Source organism: Nematolebias whitei, chromosome 17 (genome assembly GCF_014905685.2).
Source record: "Nematolebias whitei isolate Nwh7 chromosome 17, NemWhi1, whole genome shotgun sequence".
Classification (NCBI taxonomy): domain Eukaryota; kingdom Metazoa; phylum Chordata; class Actinopteri; order Cyprinodontiformes; family Rivulidae; genus Nematolebias; species Nematolebias whitei.
The window spans coordinates 12,239,549-12,261,831 of record NC_056514.1 but is presented as its reverse complement, the minus strand read 5'-3'; the positions used below and the strand labels follow the sequence as shown (position 1 = coordinate 12,261,831).

At 40.7% G+C, this 22,283-nt stretch overlaps 2 protein-coding genes across 2 annotated transcripts in view; both read right to left on the bottom strand.

Moving 5' to 3' along the window:
• The window catches only part of wdr45b (WD repeat domain 45B), a 56,866-nt gene extending 53,488 nt beyond the window's left edge, over window positions 1–3,378 (bottom strand). Inside the window, exons 1-3 of the mRNA XM_037691722.1 lie at window positions 3,159–3,378; window positions 2,215–2,289; window positions 997–1,098 (exon numbers count right to left, since the gene is read on the bottom strand). Coding sequence (XP_037547650.1) covers window positions 997–1,098; window positions 2,215–2,289; window positions 3,159–3,225 — 244 coding nt within the window. The 5' untranslated portion in view covers window positions 3,226–3,378. The remainder of the gene's footprint in view (window positions 1–996; window positions 1,099–2,214; window positions 2,290–3,158) is intronic.
• Window positions 3,379–10,189: 6,811 nt separating this feature from the next.
• Window positions 10,190–12,370, bottom strand: LOC119424125 (zinc finger protein 2 homolog). Its single transcript, XM_037691593.1, has 2 exons — window positions 12,367–12,370; window positions 10,190–12,228 (listed from the first exon to the last, which is right to left on the bottom strand). The coding sequence occupies exon 2, from the start codon at window positions 12,092–12,094 to the stop codon at window positions 10,190–10,192; it is 1,905 nt and encodes a 634-aa protein (XP_037547521.1). The 5' UTR covers window positions 12,095–12,228; window positions 12,367–12,370.
• Between the last annotated feature and the right edge of the window lie 9,913 nt (window positions 12,371–22,283).

Below are 22,283 nucleotides of genomic sequence, written 5' to 3'. Positions count from 1 at the left end.
TGAAAGTAGCTGAAAAAATAATTTGCACAAGGAAGCTGAAAGAAGCTGAGGCAGAACAAAATGTGAAAGGAGCAGTACAAGGTTGTAAACAGATCTAAAGATTTGGAATTAATTTTCTATGAGAAAAAAATGGCAGAAAAGGCTAAATATTTCAAAAAGCTAAAGCTGCACCAATACCAAGAGTTCTAGCAGGATTATCCTGAATGAGCTGAATGTTTTGATTTATGATTTGTTGAACTAACTTGAAAACTGTGGGATGAGAATTGCACCAAAAAACGTACAGAAGAAAAATGGATCACAGTAGCGTGAATGCTTCATGAACGTTCACACAATGACAGAGTGTGTGGACCTCATCAGTTAGTTCCAGGTGGTGGGTTTATCTGGAGATTCTGATGAGAATGAAATAAATCATCATTTGTCAAAGTATTTTTGGTCATTAATAAACTATTTTATTTGACTCTTTAAAATGATCCTAAAGTGTCAGAAGCTCAGAATGTGACCTTGGTTCTTCCATCCATCCATTATCTTTACCTGTTTGTTCCATTTTGGGTCACGGGGGGTCGCCGGTGCCCATGTCCAGCAATCACTGTGCGAGGGGCGGGGTACACCCTGGACGGGTCGCAAGTCCATCACAGGGCCACATAGAGACAAACAACCATTCACTCTCTCACACACACACACCTAGGGACAATTTAGAGTTACCAATCAGCCTAACATGCATGTTTTTGGTCTGTGGGAGGAAACCGGAGTACATGGAGAAAACCCACGCATGCACAGAGAGAACATGCAAACTCCACCCAGAAAGGCCCCTGGACCAGGGTTTGAACCAAGGACCTGCTCGCTGAGAGGCAGCAGCTCTACCAGTTGCGCCACCGTGCTGCCCGACCTTGGTTCTTATTTTATCAAAATATTTCCTCAGTACTGAATATTAAAATAATGTAATTGGTGATTTTTAAATTTTAAAAAAGTATTCTTCCTAAAATGATCTGCCTTTACCTTTGTTAGTTGGATACTTGGGTTTCTTCCCTCCTCCCACCAGTGCCAGGTAGTTGCACCTGAAGAGCATCTCCACGTGGCCAACCCCACCTTCCAGGAACTCTGAAACCCAAACAGTCTCAGGGTCAACATCAGCGAGTCCAAAAGAAAGCTGCTCTTCCCTGATGGGTGATGACGACACAAGCATGGTGTGATGTAAAGAGAATGAAAAACAGAGAAACCCGACTGGTTTTAGAGAAGCTGTGTCCTGGATCACATGTTCACACTTCCTTTTATTCACTTCCATAATTAAGGAGCTGCACTGCAATAAAAATACTTTGTTCCAGTGAGCAGAACAGGTTTTCTGTTTGAAAGAGCAGTTCCAGAGTTCTAAATAAAATACCATCATGATTTAATTTTAGAGTAACCCTCTATGACATCAGTTAAGAATAATTAAATTATTTTTATTTAATGTGGTAAACACAATGAATGTCAATTCTACTTTATATTAAATTCATTTCAGGGGTATTGCAGGAAGCATGTTATGTAAAAACTGAGCAAATTACCCCGAGTTAAGGGAAACTCCCAAGTTTTCCCTTTCTAAGAGGTAAGTGAAACTCTGGGTCGTAACAGACTGAACTCCCGTAAACCTGCTCACTGAAAGAAGTGAGACTTCATTAGAGACTCAGAACTGATTAACCTTATTATGATCACTCTTTCTGGAACCACAATTTTTCCTCTTGAGGTAAGTTACCTCTTAGTGAATTGATAAAACTTAGTAGAATACATCTCAATGATCATGCAAAACACTTCAAGTACAGCTTGGATGCTCAAATTATACTTTATTTCTAGTTTGATTGCCATTTTCCAAACACTGCCCTCTTGGATATTTTACTCGCTTATTGTTATTAGAAATGTAACAGAATCTTTGGAACATGGGTAAATCTACTAAGATCGTCTTCAAAAACTGAAACTGTGCATACGGCAACAGTTGTATGAACAGTCTCTCCCATCTCATCTGCTAAAGCTTGAAACTCCTTCAGCGGTCTCTCCTTCTTACACAGTCACCCAGTTTGAGAGGACGGCCTTCTCTTGGTAGATTTACACATGTTCTGTATTCCGTTCATATCTTGATGATGGATCTAGCAGAACTCCTTTGGATGTTTACTAAATTGTGTGTGACTGAGCAGAACAGGCAAACTTTTTGTCACAAACTACTTTGTGTTTATGTTGGCTTACCTTGCTTCTCTTTCTCTTTGAGGGGATCTGTGTTGTACACTCGAAATCCATTTTCCATGCCACAAGCGAAGCATCCTAAACACAGGAATCAAAGTGCACAAAACACGGATGGATCACTGTCAGAGTCACTTCAGAAACTTCACTCAACTCTTTCATTTTCTACTCTTTTGGGAAAAGGCCGAGGTCATCTGTTTAACCGAGTTAAAAACTGGAAAAGTATATAATGATTAATCTCAGCTGGAAGTTGTGTAAAACTGAGCTGTGTGCGTGTTAACATTATGATAGCTGAGTTTACAGTTTCATATGTTGTTAGCCACGTTAATAAGTGACACTCAAAATCATGAGGAAAACCAACAAAATGTTATATTATATTGAAAACGGCCTGTATTATGTGGGAAGGGGAAAACATCATTACCGCATTTAATCCTGAAAGTAAAAGACTTTATGTACACCATTATCCCTTAAATATTTAAATTAAATAACGTTAAGAGCTTTCTTTTAGCTTTAAGTAACCGAAGCTAGCGGTTAGCCAGTGAAGTTAGCATTCACGCTAAGTTGACAATCACTCCCAACTTCTTCACTCGATCTTTGTTAGTTGTTCCGTTATGTTTGTGTATCTGTTATCACAGCGAGTTTGGAGACCATTAGGCTGGATACATAATTTAAAAAACGAGTTTAAAGAGCTTAAAACAAACACAAAAGGAGCTGTTTTTTCCCGATGCTAGCGGAGGTCTGATACTTGCTAACGCTAACTAAAACAACAAATTAAACGAAAGCGCTTAAAGACACCGACGGAGCAGCGTCTTCAGTTAACGGTTTGTAGCTTTTTAATGTTAAATTGTCAGATAATAATGATTGGTGTGCACTGCTGCGAAACACTTAAACAATGAAGGTTTAAAAAACTGCGACGCTACTTGGATCCATAGGGAAACAAGCCCTCTTACCGTGATCCTGGTTAAATCCAGCATAAAGAAGCCCGTTCCCGTGAGGGTTAGATGGCAGTAAATTCATTATTGTTCCACAATTACTGACAGTTTTCAGAGAATCCACCGGCTGCTGCTACTTAGACACCATCCCGAACGAGTCCGCTCTCCGGGCAGAAGCAGGAGACGCAGCGGGGCTAGAGGACTCTGAGCTCCGACACTGAACCAGGACGGAGTTCACACTTTGTGAATGACGAGGCCAACACTGCGACAATAATCACCAAACTATTGTGATCCTGTTCATATTTATTATTTTTATTATTATTATTGGCTGTTACTATAGTTCTTCCATATTTTTTTGGTATCGCTCTCGTTCCGCAATGTAATGGTGCAACTTTAGCTTTTTGAAAGATTTAACCATTTCTGATTTTTTTTTTTTTTTGGTCATAGAAAATGAATTTAGCTCATTTTACATCCTTTAAATATTTAGATCTGTTTACAACTTTTTACTGCTCCTTCACATTTTGTTCTGCTTCAGCTTCCCCCCCCCCAAAAAAAATCAGCTACTGTACTTTTTCAGCTGTTTTGTGCTCCGTTCTGCTTTATTCAGCTAACTACATTTTTGTGCTTCTTCTGCCTTTCTGCTAGTTATTTCTGCAAGTAGTTATTTCAGCTAGTATAGTATAGTTCGTCCAGGACATCTTTGTAAAAGAGATTGATGATCTCAATGGATTTCTTCCTGGTAAAATAAAGGAAAATAATAGTATTTAGCTGTTTTATGCTAATTTTAGCTGTTTCAGCTAATGCCACATTTTTTGCGCTCATTTAAACTTTTTTCAAACAAATTCAACAAAAATCTCCTTCCACTTCATTCCTGTAACTTAAGCTTTTTGCTTCTTTAGCTATTATTCAGCTGGAGTTTGTTTTTTTCAACCTGCTGCTTTTTTCAGATAATATCCACTTATTGTGACCATTTCTAATTATTTTAGCCTAACTGGGCACAGTTGTGCTCTCTCCATCCAAACTGTTAGGTATTTTCTCTCGTACCCAACAGAAAAAAAAAACACCACATAGGACATAGTAAGATTTTTGGCTTCCTCCCACAGACCAAAAACATGCATGTTAGGCTGATTGGTAACTCTAAATTGTCCCTAGGTGTGAGTGAGAGAGTGAATGGTTGTTTATCTCGTTTGTCTCTATGTGGCCCTGTGATGGACTTGCGACCCGTCCAGGGTGTACCCCGCCCCTCGCACAGTGATTGCTGGACATGGGCACCAGCGACCCCCGTGACCCAAAATGGAATAAGCGGGTAAAGATAATGGATGGATGGATGGAAAAACTAGACATCCCAGTGCAATGCTTACCGTATGCGGATTTAGTAATGACTACTAATTTGGGTTTACAGTGTGTGAATGCACCCCAAATGTATTGTTAAAACAGAAGCCCTGTTTAGTCCGCTTTAATCGAACTCTAGCTCGTTTTCCTAGAAAGTCCCGTTCGTTTGGGGAGGTGTGAACGCGCCATCGGACTCTGTCACGGAACAGAAAGGCAAACTCTGGCCCGGGCTAAAACCTAGGTATCGGTCCGGTATAAGAGAACTCCAGCGCGGTTCGAGTACAGTGTGAATGTAAACAGATCAGGCCCCACTCCACAAGCAAGAAGTTGAGTACAGCGTGTGTGAAAAATAATATTCTCCATGGTTTTCTGCCTCATCTTCTGCTCATACAGAGTCCATTTTTGAAAAATGACAAAATATAACTCCTAAAACTGCTAAACTGCTATATATTCTAGAATTGCGCCGCTCAAGGTGGCTGCATGTTGGAGCAGCTATGTTACTTTCATTCTGAGATTTTGCTTTTGGAAACTTTAATTCCTCTTTTTCTGGATGTAAATCACATTTTTTGGATGATTGTTTCCTCTGGTATCAGATGCTGTGCAGCTGGAAGGATTTTTACTGAAACTTTTTTTTAGTTTTGGACATTTGTTATGATGCGTAACCATGGCAACAAGGCAGTTTTCTACAACCAACAGCAGCTGATTACCATCTCAAAAGCTCAAATAATATCTCAACTACAGCCCCAAATCTCAAATGAGTTGAAAAGGATGTCCTGTGGATGCATTCTCATCTACCTGCCAGCTGTGCTCGAGTGCCTGACCACCGAGATCCTGGAACTAGGAGGAAACATGGCTCATGACAGTGAAAGGACAGGATCGTCCCTCGGCACCTATCCGCAGTGACGAGGAGCTCGGCAGACTGCTAGGAGGAGTGGCCATCGCTCTGGGAGGAGTTCTGCCCGGCATTTGGGAGGTCCTACAACCCGAGGGGAACCGAGAGGCCAGCCGAGTGAGTGGATGGATCGGATGGCATCTGCAGCCAGTTTCTTAGGATCCACTGTGGGATGGACCTTTGCAGGAGATCCTTCCTGTCTACGGTCATCAGTATTTATAACATCTCTTAATGAAATGAGGATAACGAGTTACAACAACAAAAAATTTCCCTCTGGGATTAATAAAGTATTTTTGAATTGAATTGAAAACTTGATGCCACTCCGTTTTTGTTTTTATTTCCAGAAGAAGAAGTGTCTTCAGAGGTTTTTGTGTTGTTAGACTCTGACTTCAAGTTTGACAAACAAATCAACTCTGTTCTGCAGAAAAGCTGCTTCCAACTCAGACAGGTAGCTAAGCTCAAGCCAGTATTGTCCAGACCCGACCTTGAGAAACTAGTCCACGCCTTTGTCACGACCCGATTGGACTATTGCAATGCACTCTATGCTGAGATCAGCCAGGCCTCCATCTCACGTCTTCAGCTCGTCCAGAATGCTGCTGCTCGGCTTTTAACTGGAACTCGTATGTCTGAACATATTACTCCAGTTCTTTCCTCCCTTCACTGGCTCCCTGTTCGTACGAGGATAGTCTTTAAAATTCTTCTGTTGACCTTCAAATGCTTAAATGGCCTTGCACCCCTTTACCTCTCTGAGCTTCTGGAACCTTACGCTCCCTCTCGGGCCCTGAGATCATCAGATCAGCTGCTTTTGGCTGTTCCAAAAACAAGACTGAAGCTCAGAGGAGATCGGGCTTTTTCAGTCATGGGCCCCAAACTCTGGAACCTGCCCCCCAACATCAGGCAGGCCACCTCCCTTCCTCACTTCAAATCCCTGCTAAAAACACATCTGTTCTCGCAGGCATTTCATACAGTGTAAATTTATCTAGTGTTTTTTAATCTGTGACCCTATGTTATAAATGCTTTTTATTAATTCTTCAGTTATTATTATTAGTGTATTGTATGTATGTATGTATATGTATATATATATATATTCCTCTTTAATTTTACTCTCATTGATTGTTGTTGCACTTTGATAACAGGTTCTGTTTTAAATGTGCTCTATAAATAAAGTAGACTTGACTTGTTTCTTTCAGTAGTTCTTGGTGCAGCGCCCCCACAGGCGAGCGGGGGAATAGGTTGGCTCAGTAAGTTGGCTCAACTGCACAGTGCAGTATGAATGCAAACGCATCAGCTCAAATGTAAATAAAACGTCATGAATATTGGTCCCCAACTGAACAGTCTACCGGACTATCAGGTGTGAAAACAACCTTAACATGTGATTCTTGACCTGCCATTGTGTATCTATTCCTCCTTCCTGTTCCTCTCAAACCCAGCCAGTTGAAGCCGATGGCCTCTTGTCCCGAGTCTGGTTCTGATGGAGGTTTCTTCTTCATGAGGGAGTTTTTCCTTTCCACTGTCACCTTTATGCTTGCTCAAGATGAGAGTTCTGTGATGGAGTTAAACTCAAAGCAGTCTGCTCCTCAGATAAATATTGTTAAATTATTATTTTTATATATGAATGTTTCTGTTCAGGTTCCGGAGACAACTCCTGTTGTGACTTGGCGCTATATAAATAAACTGAAATGATTTTATTTTTACATGTTAGAACAAAGAAAAACAACTTTTGTTCAGAACGCTTTGATCAAATCTAAACCATGAACTATGCAGGCCTGTGTCTTAAAAGTACGTGGAGAAAATTTAAGATTTTTATTAAAGACAAGCAGTTAGCCTTCTTCCAAATCTTAATTTCATCAGAATTACTCGTTTATATTTTAATGTTTGGTTATAAATGTAAATATCCCCCAGACATCCGTAATATTGACTCCCTTCAGACCTTGAAATCACAACTCAAAACTCATCTGTTCAAGTTAGCCATCTCATTTTAATTTTTTGTTATTTTCTTCTTGGTTTATTGTTTTTATAGCCATTTTGTATTGTTTGATTTTGTGTTTTTAATGTTGTTAAGTGTCCTTGGGTGTCTTGAAAGGTGCTAACAAATAAAATGCATTATTATTATTGTAGGAGCTATTTGTCTATTTTTTGTTGTCTTTGAATTTAGTTTATTGGTTCATAAATTAGCTTATTTTTAGGTTAGATATTTAAATTTGTATTTTTGTTTAATCACAATTGTTTAGAATAAATTTACTGATTAGTAATTTGTTTAGTTTATATATTTTTATTTGGGATGTGGGTATTAGAGGCATAAATATGTAGGCTGTAGGGAGGTTTGGAGGAACATGGGTGGTCACATGGTTTTTTAATCAGTCAGAGGTGGGCAACAAGAGGAGCAGGTGTGTCAGCAAGGGCTGTATCAAATTGTTTGGCTGTCAAGTTGGAATAAACCTACCATAAACTGGATTTTTTTTAAACAAAACTTTCCTTTGTACTGCGTTAAAACACAAACCCACAAAGCCACAAGGGACTATTTGAGTAACACTCACCGTCAGTTAGATCTTCATTTTTGTTTGTTTTTGGTTTAATGGACAAATAGTCACAATTATTATAAGAGTATATTCACTTCCATGTTAGTTTTGCTAAAAGACTCATAAAAGTGGAGTACTCAATATTTTAGTACTCACAGTTATTCTTGTGGCATTTTACATATCTACAAACCCTTTCCAAAAAATTAGAAAATCATGGAAAAGTTGTTTAACTTCCATAATTTCATTCAAAAAGTTAATCTTTAATAGATGATAGATTCAGTGCTCGCAATTTAAACAATTTCAAGTATTTGTTTATTTTTACATAATTTGGGCTTCCAGCTCATGAAACCCACAAAAACAGGAATTCAAAAAATTAGAGTACTGTGAAGACATCAGCCCACACTTCTGTTTTTGCAGAAAATAAAGAAATTAGGATCACAACAAATCAATCAAAATATGGTACTTTTAAAACGATACGTCAATCTTCATTAGTTGGTTGGGAATATCTTTGCCTTAATCACTGCCTCGATGCGACGTGGCATTGACTGGGAGTTATGGAAGCCCAGATTTCCTTGATGCTTGCTGTCGGCTCTTCTTTCTTGTTCGGTCTGGTGCCCCTCATTTTCCTCTTGAGAATACTCCATAGATTCTCAATGGGGTTTAGGTCCGGCGAGTTGGCTGACCAGTCAAGCACTGTGACATGGGCATCAAACCAGGTTTTTGTGCTTCTGGCGGCATGGGCAGGGGCCAGGTCCTGCTGGAAGATGAAATCTGCATCTCCATACAGATCCTCAGCAGAAGGAATCATGAAGTCATCTAAAACATTCTGGTAGACTGTTGTGGTGACCTTGGATTTAAGAAAGCAGTTTACCAACACCTGCACCAGACATTGCACCAGAAATCATGACTGACTGTGGATATTTCACACTGGACCTCAAACAGTATGGGTTCTGTTCCTCACCCGTCTTCCTCCAAACCGTTGGACCTTGATTTTTGAATGAAAGGCACATTTTACTTTCATCAGAAAAAGAGGACTGAGGAATCCGACAGTTGTAGCCCATCTCCCGGGTGCATCTGAATGTGGTGGTTTTTGAAGCTGTGACTCCCGCCTCTTCCACTCTTTCTGAATCTCTGCCAGATTCTGGAATCTTCTATGTTTGATAATCCGCTAAAGCCCACGGTCATCTCTTTTGCTGGTGCATCTTCTCCTGCCACATTTTGCCCTTCCACTAGACTTTCCATTGATATGCTTGGACACAGCACTCTGAACAGCCAGCCTCCTTAGCTATAAACTTTTGTGGCTTATCCATCCTATGGAGGGTATCAATGATGGTCTTCTGGCCAGTTATGTCTGCAGTCTTCCTCATATTGAACCTAACAGACAATTGATCCAAACTGAAGCAATTTAATGACACTTGGGGAAACCTATGCAGGTGCTTTGAGTTTAGTACATGACTAGTGTGTCACACTCAGTTTAAAACATTCATGCCCTGCAACATTTGGGCTGATTTCTCAACCGTATTCTAATTTATTGAATTCCTGTTTTCGTGGGTTTCAGGAGCTGGAAGCTCAAATTATGTAAAAATAAACAAATAAATATTTGAAATCATTTAAATTGTGAGCCCTGAATCTATCATCTATTAAAGATTAACTTTTTGAATGGAATTATGGAAGTTAAACAACTTTTCCATGATATTCTAATTTTTTGGAAAGTGTCTGTATTACTTAAGTTCAAGAATCTGCTCAAATAATGATGTTTATAAAAAATTGCCATTCTGAGCAAATATTAGTGAAAACTTGTACCTTAGTGTGAATAGTTTATGATGTATAACAATATAATAAAAAATATAGTTTCTCAATCAATTTTAAGTCAAACTGTTTATTTTATACAAAATAAATAAAAAAAAATAACTACAGAAATTTGCTCACTCAAAATAAGTAAAACTTGGCGTTTTCCAAGAAAAAAAAAATCTAAAAGAAATAAATTTGAAATTATTTAAACATACAAATCTTTTGTAGAACTACGGCAACACATCTGTAAAAAAACAAAGATAATTTTAGAATTCAATACAATAAACATTTTTATCAGTTTGAGTTTGTGGAAAGCAGAGAGAACTTTGTAAGACGAATGTTAAAGAAATGAAAAACCTAGTGTAAAGTCCACACCTTTACCAGGATTTTGTTTGCCCAATAAACTTCACAATAAGATCGATTGTGTCTTTCTTTTGGTTCCAGGAGAATCGAGGGAGACCTGGGCACAAGGGCCCGCTGAACTTTGTATAAATATTAGCATCACATCAAACCAGCTAAGCATGAACGAGTCTCCGGTGGCGTTTGAGGCCGTGCAAACTTGAAAAGCCCTTGCTACAGATCGTACAGACGTACGGCCTCTCCCCGGTGTGAGTCCGCATGTGTAAAGTGAGAAAACACGATTGGACAAAGCCCTTTTCACACAGGTTGCACTTGAACGGTCTTTCCCCCGTGTGGTACCTCCTGTGGATCTTCAGTTCTGCAGCAGACCTGAAAGACTTATCGCAGTCTTCGCACTTAAACGGCCTCTCGCCCGTGTGGATCAACGTGTGCCTCACTAACGCGTCCTTGCCAAAAAAACCCTTTCCACAGTGCTCGCATGGGAACCTCATCCCTTTGTGGTGGAAGTTATCGTGTTTGAGAAGGCACCTCCTGGAGGTGAAGGTCTTCCCACACTGGGCGCAGGTGAAGATGGCCGACGGCTTCTCGGTGGTGGGCTCTCCGGCGTGATGCACGCGTTCCACATGTCTGGTCAGCGTGACGCCGTGCCTGAACTTCTTACCACACTCCCAGCAAAGGTACGGGTACGCCTTGGTGTGTTTTTTCTGATGCTCCACCAGGTCGGAGTAGGAGCGGAACCTCTTGGAGCACTGCGTGCACTGGAAAGGCTGGTAGCCCGTGTGCTTCCACTCGTGTCTGATGAAACGTTTCAAGCTGCTGAACGTCGTCTCACAGTAGGGGCAGTTGAAAGGCTCCGTGGGGTTGTGAACGTCCAGGTAATGTTTATGGAGGGCCTTGAACACGGGGAAGTTCTCATCGCATCGGTTACACTGGAACGGCGTGTGGGATTCTCTGTGCATGGCCAGCGCTTCAGAGTCGCGCACTAATTTCATGCACACCTCGCAGTACAACGGGTTGTGCGTCTGTTTATGGGAATCCAATGTGGATTTGTACTTAAATGCCTTGTCACATTCGCCGCATCGGAAACAGTGTTTGATGTCCTCCGGGTTCTTGGGATCCACCTGTTGTTCCGTGTAGCAGATATTTCTTAAATGAAATCTGAACGTTTGTCTGCACTTGAACTCAGCGCTGCAGTGAGGACAGTAGAACGGACCTTCCAGCAGGCCCTTATCTTCGTCAGGGCTCATTTGCCCTGATTCCTCAGAGGGTCTCTCTCCTTCTGGTAAACAATCAGAGTCCTGAAGGGTGCTGTCCAATGGCTGCTCTTTAGTAAGTGCATCACATGGAAGCCCGCTGGATGACTGTTCACCCTCATCTGCTGTGCTGTCTTGTTCCACAAGTTTTTTGTTGGCATCAGCTTTTGTTAAAGTCGTACATCTGTGCTGCTGCAAGAAGCGCAAACTTTTATAAAACTTTTTGCACACAGGACAAGCAATGGGCAACTCCTCCGAGTGCTGGTTCATGTGTCGCTGCAAGAACTTTGCCTGGCTCACCACCTTTCCACATACTTTGCACGTCCTCTCGTCCAAATCGTTGGCCGAACCCAGACCACGGTTGCTGGCGTTGCGGTCATGTGATTTACCCGATTTTCTCCACTGTGACAGGTACCTCTTCATCTTAAGTCCTCGGTTCTTTCGAATCGGTCTCTCCCACAAGACATCCGTTTCGGAGTCTTCTGTAATTCCCTTGGCTCTACTTTCCAATTCAAAGTCCCTGTCTGCGAGGCGTTTCTTTTTCCTCCCGCGCCTGTTTGGTTTCTTCTCCACCCCATCCAGCACCGTCACCTGGCCATCTTCCCCGATGATCAGAGTCCCTGACGGACCCTCATGATGTTCATCTGCCATTTCTCCCTCACTGGCCTCAGCTCCGTCAGCGGTGTCTGTAACCACAACACTGTCCATTTCTGCTTTAACTTCATTGCTGAGACTAAACCACTGGGTTTGATCAGAGCCTCCAGTTCCCTCCATGAACACCCCTTTGTTCTCAGATTCTACCTCCATTTCGGAGCACACAGTATACTCGAGGCCGCTCTCTGCTTCTGGACCTGGTCCTGGTTGCTCGTTGACAATCACAACTCTTTCCACAGAAGGGAGACACAGAGCTGACAAGATGCCACTGTCGACAACGTAAGACTCTAAAAATAAACCAGAGAAACAGAAAAATAAAATTGTTTTACGTAGAAAAACTGTTTAGACATTTCTTATTGGAGATGCTAAATGCCAAAGAACATGCTGCTTGTGTTTACACCGTTTGAGTGTAGTATCAAGCTCACCAATGTCTTCTAAGTGGATGAGGTTTTTTTGTATGTCCAGTAAAACTTTGAGATCCTGAGGTTGAATCAAAGTCTCCAACGTTTCGTTCAGAACAGAGGAGGTGTCACGGATTAGTGAAGTAATCTGAACACAAATCAAAAAACAAATGTCAGCCTACTTATTCCATATCAATAAGTAATAAAATATAAAGAGACTTCAGAAAGCATTCACACTCCCCCCACATCTTTCGGTTTTGTGCTGTTGCAGTCTGACGTTACACTCGTTTTATTTTTGATCCTCAATCTTCACTCAGTACACAAAAAGGACAACGTAAAAACAGTTTTTGAAAAAGATTTTAAAAACTTACTGAAAATAAAACCAAGACACTTTATAACAACTTAAATAGCTCAGGCATTATACTGAGATGTTCTACACCCTGAAGCAGTCCACCTGCCATAAAGGAAACAGACTGGACAGGTGTACACCTCTTTATTGAAGCCCTCCTAGTCGACAATGGTAAAGGGTAAATGGACTGTATTTGTATAGCACCTTTCTATATAACCAAGATACTCAAGATATGGCTGAGCAATATGGACCAAAATTAATATCTTAATATTTTTAAGATGAATGGTGCCTCTGCCTCACTATTTTTTCTTTCCATAACATAATAACAAAAATATATTTCTGAGTCAAAGCTTTGTCCCAATTGTCACACAAGCACTTTTATTAACAAACAGCTGTAACTGTACAAAATAAATGTCTCAATAATAAGTTTTTTTCCTGCATAACAAAACCAAAAACACAGTTGTGCTCTTAAAATTTAAACATAACACATACAGAGCAAACATAATGAAAGGCTGACTGCTCTTTAAAAAGTCTGATTGTAATGAAGTATTATAATTCAACCTTTATTAACCTTTATTAACAAAGATGTTAGAAAGCCCACATTGTTGTGGACTTTCCCATTAGCTGTGCCAATTAAATTAGCATAGTAGGCTGATTTAGCTATGCAGACAGAATCCTTGTAGTGTTTTATATGGTCTGTAAACAAATTTTTGTGAATAATGAGTCCTGTTTTATTATATAGTTGTTCCAAACGGTGTCCTTTAGCTTTAAGAAAGCTGAGTTCTTGAATATACCAGGGAGCAGAGCGGGAGAAGTGAACAGTACGTGTCTTAACAGGGGCAAGTTCATCCAAAATACTTTGAAGACTGCTGTTGTAATACGAAACCAGGCTATTAGAACAATAAATATTATTGTAATTAATGGAGACATCCAGTTTGTTAAAGAGTACAGTACATTGGGTTGTTGCCAAGTTTCAGTTAAACAGAAGAAATCAAACTTATGCTCACTGATGAGATCATTCAGTAACGGCCCCTTGTTAGAGAGTGAGCGAGTGTTAAATAATCCAAACAAGAGACGAGTGGTGGATGGCTGTGCACCAGCTGACCTGGCCAGGTGAGCCAGCATGCTATGATCTGTGGTTCGTCCAGATAATACAGACGAGCGCAGGTGAGAGGACCAGAAGGATCGTATTGGCTTGCTGTCATCATAAAAGAAGTTTGCCGAGATCCGCGGTGAATATATTTCCTTCAGTTGTGACGTAAGATGGAACGATAAAGCAGGAGTGCTGGTGGAAGTACAATAGTGAAGACTCGTAGTCGTATTAGTTCTGTTGACGTGTACTGCAGAGTCGATGTCACGGGTGGAGTATGAAGAATATGATGATCCAGAAAAGTGCGAACCACATGGCAAGCCTGTTGATCGACATTACTGCTCCAGGGCTCACCCAGAAAATCCAAAGACGAAGAGCTGACAGCTGGGTGCCTGCGGCATTTCGCAGGACACCACACAGGTGAGTTTACAGTCCAACAAACTGAAGGAATCAGATGTAATATTTGAAGAATAGGATTGACTGAAGCCCAACGCTAACTCACTACTGCACAAGAGACTGGGTGAAAAGCATAGCGATATCAAATAGCATAAGTAAAGACAAAATAGTTTTTCTACGATAGCAGCGGCAGCCAAGTGTGCCAGAGTTCACTCAAGCCTAGATGGATGATAGGCTGATGTATTTTTTATTTTTAATGCCATGCCATCTACTTATAATGCCTTTGCGATCGACTGGTAGATTGCGATCGACTGGTAGATTGCGATCAACTGGTAGATTGCGATCGACTGGTAGATTGCGATCGACTGGTAGATTGCGATCGACTGGTAGATTGCGATCGACGTATTGGGCACCCCTGGTCTGGACTGATCCTGGGAGGTTATAACGAGGAAAGTGTCAGAAAAATCCCAACATCATCCTGCTATGACAGAGGCTGCTGCATGAAACCAAAAAGATACTTGAGGCTGTAACTGCTGCCAAATGTTTACCTGCTGTGCTGAACAAAGGATCTGAATACTTCTGAAAACGTGATCAGTGTTCCCCATACCGTTATCCAATTAGGGCGCCCTGCCCTGTCAACGCAACAGAGCGCCCTGCCTACCAAAATGTCCTTCACCCACAACTCCCACCCTGCCCCCGTCGACAACTACCGGCACTGACGTAGCGCAAAGCTAGCATGCAATACAGACATGTCTCCACCCCCCACCACCCCCACAGAAGAGATGAGCACCCTGACAAGGCAAGTGACCATTAGGAACCACTGGAAGTGATTTGTTTATTTTTAGTAGAGTCACACATTTTTATTTATTTTTTGTTTTTCATTAATCCACTCAATACGTCATGTTGACAAAGTGAAAACATAATTTTACAGTTAAATAAAAAAGGGGGTATGAACATTTTCTGAAGCCGCTGCATGACAATTTTTTTTTTAACAATACAAAAAGTGTTTTTCTAGTTTAAAACAATATATATATATATATATATATAAAACTTTGACAAAAAATTATGCATTTTAAATAGTAGTTGCCAAGTAGATTGTGTGTGTACCTGCTGTAGCGTTTGATTAGGAAGAATCTTCTCAAGTCTCGACAGAAAAAGCCACACCAGTGTCTGGATCGCTTTGTCATACGTGGGCCCAAAGTCTCCTGGGAAAACATCCTGGAACAGAACCGAATCCACAAGGCTCAAATACAAGTTAGATACAACAAACACAGATGGTGACATGGGGATAATAAAACAAAACCCTAACTTTACTCCTGGGGGGATATGAGTCGGGTGCGAGATGCCACGGGCAGTGGCCGAAGGCGGGGACCTTGGTGCTCTGACCCTGGCTTACCAAAGCTAGCTCTTGGAACATGGAACATGACCTCTCTGGTGGGGAAGGAGCCTGAGCTTGTACGTGAAGTTGAGAGGTACCGACTAGATATAGTTAGGCTCACCTCGACTCACAGCATGGGCTCTGGAACAGATCTCCTTGAGAGGGGCTAGACCTTATTCCACTCTGGGGTTGCCCATGGTGAGAGGCGCCGAGCTGGTGTGGGTCTACATTTAGCCCCCCAACTTGGTGCCTGTGTGTTGGAGTTTTCCCCGGAAGATGAGAGGGTAGCTTCCCTGCGCCTTCAGGTGGGGGGATGTGCTCTGGTTGTTGTTTGTGCCCAAGCGCCGAACAGCAGTTCAGAGGATCTGGCCTTCTCAGAGTCCTTGGCAGGAGTGCTGCAATGTACTTCAGCTGTGGACTCTTTTATTCTGCTGCGGGACTTTAATGCCCATGTGGGTAACGACAGTGTGACCTGGAGAGGAGTGATTGGGAGGAACGGCCTCTCTGATCTAAAACCAAGCGGTGTTCTGTTGTTGGACTTCTGTGCTAGTCATAGTTTGTCCATCACAAACGCCATGTTCGAACATAAGGGTGTCCATACGTGCACTTGGCAGCAAGACGCCCTAGGTAGTAGATCGATGATTGACTTCATAGTCGTGTCATCTGATTCACGGCCATTTGTTTTAGACACTTGGGTGAAGAGGGAGCTGAGCTGTAAGGCAAATCTATCTGTTTACCTGTCAGTCTACATTCCTACACTCACCAACGGTCACAAACTCTGGGTAGTGACCGAAAGAATGAGATTGTGGATACAGGCGGTTGAAATGAGTTTCCTCTGCAGAGTAGCTGGACTCTCCCTTAGAAATAGGGTGAGAAGTTCAGTTATCCAGGAGAGAGAGTAGAACCACTGCTCCTCCACACCAAGAGGAGCCAGCTGAGGTGGTTCGGGCATCTGGTAAGGACGTCCCCTGGCCCCCTCCCTAGGGAGGTACTTTGAGCATGTCAGACTGGGAGGAGACCCCGGAGAAGACCCAGGACGTGCTGGAGAGACATTTTTCGGGAGTACCACGGGTCACGTGATTCCAGCAGGATTCCGGCAGGACCGGAGTCAACCTTATTATAACTCACGTGACCAGGACGTGACAGGATTAAAAGTTAACGGGAGCAGACAGGAGCGGGAACCGACCAATAAGCAAAAAAAAAAAAAAAAAGGGGGGTGCAGCTATTTTGTAGTTTTCTTTCAATAAGCCTTCACTTTAACACAAGTCAAAAGAACTACATTGCCCAGAAGTCAACGTTTTGGCCGAAGCTTTTCATGGAGCAGCAACGTCACCAGCAAAGAAACAGAGTGGCTGAAATAGTTTGCAACGCAAGGTAAGAAGTAATCGTCTATTAAACTCACAGAACAGGCAGGAAAGTGTCAAATAACCCTGAACTTCATGAGAGTTGTGTTGGTGCTGTGCTGCTTGTAAAATGCTTATGCCCCTTTTCCACCGTCACGGCGCGGGTCGGATATTTCCGGGTTGAAGCGCGTTTGAGGTCTTTCCACTGTTCCAGAAACCGGCTCGCCTCGCTAAATTCTGGCCCGGCTTCTCAAGGGTTCCGAGCGAGCCGCGCCGTGACGTCAGAAACACTGTCGGTCACTGATTGGTCGGGGGGAGGAGTCTGTGGAGTCTTTCCAAACAACCCGATCCACCATTTTTTTCTCTACCGCTTGCCATTAGCGATAACATGAGGAGCGTATCTTTTAGTATTTTGAAGCTATACAACAACAATAATATCAAAGCCGTGGTCAAATGCAGAAGTGCAGGTGTTGTTGTGCTTGGTGGCCGACGAAAAAAGTCAAAGCGAGCTAGATGGAGGATTGGAGGGTGGTTTGGACACGACTACTGCTCTACTTGAACCATTTATAGAAGATGGTGAGTGTTTTCTAACTTTAAACATATTTTAAATTACTCATCCCATCGGTTCTGAACATATTTTTAACTAACAAAAGAGGCTGACGCCATAATAGTACAACGTCGGTGCTACGATGCTAAGCTAATTTGCATAAATGCTAACTGTCCTCCGGTCCCGTTTCTCACTGTATTTTATCCAGAACGTCTTTCAGCGCGTGATGGTTCATCTCTAAACTCCACATTAAACCCTCCAAGCCTCCCGGCTCCTGCTCCATCAGAGGAGTCTGCACCTGACAGAGCTCCATCAGAGGAGTCTACACCTGACAGGTCTCCATCACAGCCCAGCTGCACCTCACAGAGCAGCACAACGCTGCAGCTTCTGTGCTCGGTAAGATGCAACATGTTCCACATCACTTTATTTGTGCCGATAAGGACTTGATTTATTTTATTTTTAAAGTAAAAAACTAAAATGTTGAATAAATACTGAATTGGGATGAAATTATGTACACAGGGTCCCAGTTACAGACAACAAAACGTAAAATAAAAACAGTAATAAGATCTAAGATATGAACTAAGAAAAATATCAACTAAAAAACATCTACTAATAAAACACTAAGCACTAATAGCAGTAAACAATCAAAACAATACGTCAAACAGCAACATGAACTTGAGTTTGTGCAGCCTCATGAATATATAACACTGTGAAGAATCACATCATGTAGCTGCTGATCAGTTTCATGTTGCTGCTGATCAGTTTCATGTTGCTGTGTTCATTCGTGCTCATCTGTTCACACAGACTCATGTCCGTGCTGCTGTTCTGCGTATTGTGTTTAATGTTTTTATGCTATTAGAGCTTATATTTTTAGTTGATGTTTTTATTAGTTCATATCTTAGATCTTATTACTGTTTTTCTTTTATATTTTATTGTTGGATGTAACTGGGACCCTGTGAACATAATTTTGATCCACCACATGAATGACAAAGAATATCTGCATCTGTATAATACTTTCTGATTCATATATCCATTATTATCATTTTCATTATTTTTAAATCAATTTATTTTTCATTTTCTTATTTGATCAGTTTATTATTATTAATATATCTATTATAGCTGTTAGCAGCACCTTTCTTTGTTTCATGCATTTATTCAAAAACAGTATGTAGCTTGAATTAACCACCTGTTTCTTCTTTCTAGTGAAGAGAAAGAGAAAAGAGTCCAGTAAAGAAAAGTCTTATTTCATCACTGAATGAACATGAAGAACTGAACCGGACACAGCAGGAACAACACGTGCGTCTTCTTCTGGATGAAGCCCGTGAGACAAGGGACAGACAATCATTAGTTGGACGCAGTAGTTTTTATTTTTGTACATTTTTCACTTCTTACTTTTCCTATTAAACAATTTTTTTCTTAAGTGGTGTCCTTGAACATTAAATTTCCTAAACAAATTTTACAATGTTAAGTTCATATAGTGTTTGTTTAAATTCATACTGGAATTGAGAAGAATTTCCAATTGCATTTGGTCTTTAATGGATCCTAAGAAAAGATTACTAGAATCTGCTAAACTGTTATTATGTTATAATTTTTTGGTTCTATGATGAAGTGACACAAAAACAGTCAAAAATTCAGAAAGGACAGTTATCAATTATCAGTCATCAGTTATCTTTTAGCAGTTATCGTTTATCGTCCGTACAACTGTGGCCTGAGAGATTCAGCTGAAAGTCCTGGTGCACCTTTTATTTGAACCTGCAGAGATTTGAACAGCTGATCTGAAGCAAACAGGCAGGAGTTCACCTGAACTGACCACTCCTGCTGTTTGATGGTCTCCTCCTTCGCCATCCATCCATCCATCCATCCATCCATCCATCCATCCATCCATCCATCCATCCATCCTCTTCTGCTTCAGGGTTGTGGGAGCAGCATCTTCACCAGGGAGGCACAGACATCAACAGCCACCTCTTCAACTCTTCTAGGAGCCCATGGTGTTCACAGACCAACTGACTATTTATTAAGTAATATCCTGATGCTGCTCAATAATCCAGGTAGAAAAATCTAAAAAGTTAAGTCTGGTCCTCTGGACATTCACAAAACAAACAATACAGTTTATAATAAATAAACTAAATGTTTTTTGTTAGTTTTGTTTTTTGAATGTCCAGAGGACCAGACTTAACTTTTTTAGATTAATAAGTAATAAATTTATGTTTTAATTTAATGAAAGACAAATCTTTAAAATTCAAGGACAAAATTTAACCTAATTGTTTTCAAGTCTGTATCTTATTGTAAAAGCAGTTTCAAAGATTACAGCACAGTGTGATGTTTTGCAATTTTAACATGAACCTTGTGCATATCTGCAAATAATAAAAGTGAAGATATTTTTAATACATCTTTATTGTAAAAATCTATACTAAAATGAAAAACACATGGGTTTAAAGCAGCAGGGAAGGCAGTAAGGTAGGATTATGAATCAGGTTTATAAGTTACAGCTCATGAGGTACTCCATTAGAGCATGACATCTTTTCCACAACATCGTGTGACAAAACCTTCAGGGTGTTCTTCTTCTAATACGTTTAGTGGTGGCTAGTAAGTAGCTTAAGGGAGCACTACTGCCACCAGGTGGTAAGGCGAGTTGGATTCTAGTCCCCGCCTACAGAGCTGGTCCAGAAATGTACATGGAAACACAACAGACCCGAACCGATCTGAACCAACCCGAACTGATCTGATCCGCTCTGTGACAGTGGAAAAGGGGCATTAGTCTTAGCTGCAGCGAGGAGCTGTGGTGGGAGTTGGACCTGCTTTGTTTACCGTCAGTAAATAAACAGACTCAATAGCACATTTTTTTCCACCTTGTCCTTTAATTTAAAAATTATGCTCTGCTTTGTTATGTGGGTTTTTAGGTTAAAATCGTCATTATCTGTCGCTGTTTGTAATGTAAAAATAAACGCAAAAAGAACTCTACCTAGTTACAAGTGCACGCATTCTCCGGTAAAAATATCCCTATTTTTATATTGTGATGTCCTGCTGGATACTGAAATCGAAGAAAAGGTGAATAACCATCGCTTTATTGTGTAAATAGTTACTGTCGACCGCAAACCATGCCAGTACAACAACAAGCTTGTTAGAGTGAAAGCATTCTTCGGTAAAAAAAAAAATAATCCCAATTTTTATATGAAAGGCTGGTTGCATATACATTATAATAATTGTTTTAGTTTTAGATTTAAGATATGATGTGTACAATTATGATGTTTTGTTAAATTTTAGGCTAAGAGTTAATTTTTCTCTGTTCATTTCTTCACACAAGGGGCGATTCTAGAAGCCCTTTTTAGGGGCCATAGCCCCCAGTATTGACAATGGCTCTTGGCTTGAACCACACAGTGGGTATTAGCATTAGAATTATTGTAGGGGGGACATATTGGTGCGAGGTCTGTCAATTGATAATTGTCAATAAACTAGTAAAATGCAACTTTTATTTGTTGTTTGGGTACTTTCATTTAAGGTAGACATGGTGTGACCGAAGTACTGGTTTTGATATTTTGTTTTTACTGTAACTGACCTTCAAAAGAGCTAGAAACAGGGACTCAGTAGTTGATCCTCCGTAGAAAAATTATAGGGTCTACAGGCCATGTATTATTTGTTTTATGACATTTAGTGAAGGTTTTTGTTTGGATTAAGGCAATAAATGTCTCTATTTCACCACAGATGAACTTTCTGTTGCTATATCTTTTGAAATAAAACTGCAGAACACAAAAGTAATTTAAAAAGGAATGGGTAGAAGATCAAATCAAATTCTGTACAGTTCCTAAAAATTAAATCAAGACAAAAAAACAGGAGCAGTACAAGAGTGGGAGTGATTCTGAACAGGAGCAGGACAGGAGCAGGAGTCATGTTACCAGGAGTGGGACAGGACAGGAGTGAACATCCACTCCCGTGTCATCCACTACCTTGGAGTCCTTCCAGAAGAGCTGGAAGTAGAGCTGCACCGATCCGATATTAGTATTGGTATCTGTACGATATCGAAAACAATTCTTGATCGGGTATTGTGACAATGTGACCCATCCATAAAGACAGGAGCTGATTGCTGTTCATTTTAAATATCTGCCAACCAAGCTAGTGAAGCTATTGTTTTTTCCTCTTATTTCAGCTCCATCCATTATCTTTTACCCACTTCTTCCATATTGGGTCACGTGGGTCACCGGTGCCCATGTCCAGCAATCAGTGTGCGAGGGGAAGGGTACACCCTGGACAGGTCTCCAGTCCATCATAGGGACACATAGAGACAAACGAGACAAACAACCATTCACTCTCTCGCACCTAGGGACAATTTAGAGCAGGGGTGTTAAAGTCAAATGGACGGAAACCAAATAAAAAATTTAGCTACAAGCCGAGGGCCGGACTGATAGAATGTTCATTGAAATTTTTTTAAATGACGCATATAGTCTAGTGAACCTAATTGAACCTACTGAAAACCTAACAAATATATTCCAATATGATCAGATAAATAAAGCAATATTTTCTTATGGCTCTGTCAGTAATCTTTAATTTTCAACAGACACAAAAGACAAATTTCCTTTATATAAAAATCCCCATAACATGAACATTAAATGAAAGAAACCTGTATTATTCAAGGCACCATCAGTAGCCTATATTTTCTATTTTAGCAAAAGTGGGCTAAATTTACTTCAAAGAAAAAAATAATAGCAATTTTCTATCATCCACTCAACTGAAATATTTTTAAAATATAATTGGATTGAAATACAATAAAATAAAGTGCAAAAATCTATTAATCAAAAACAACACTTTCCTCAAGGAGAAGTAACATGCAATGAAAACAAATA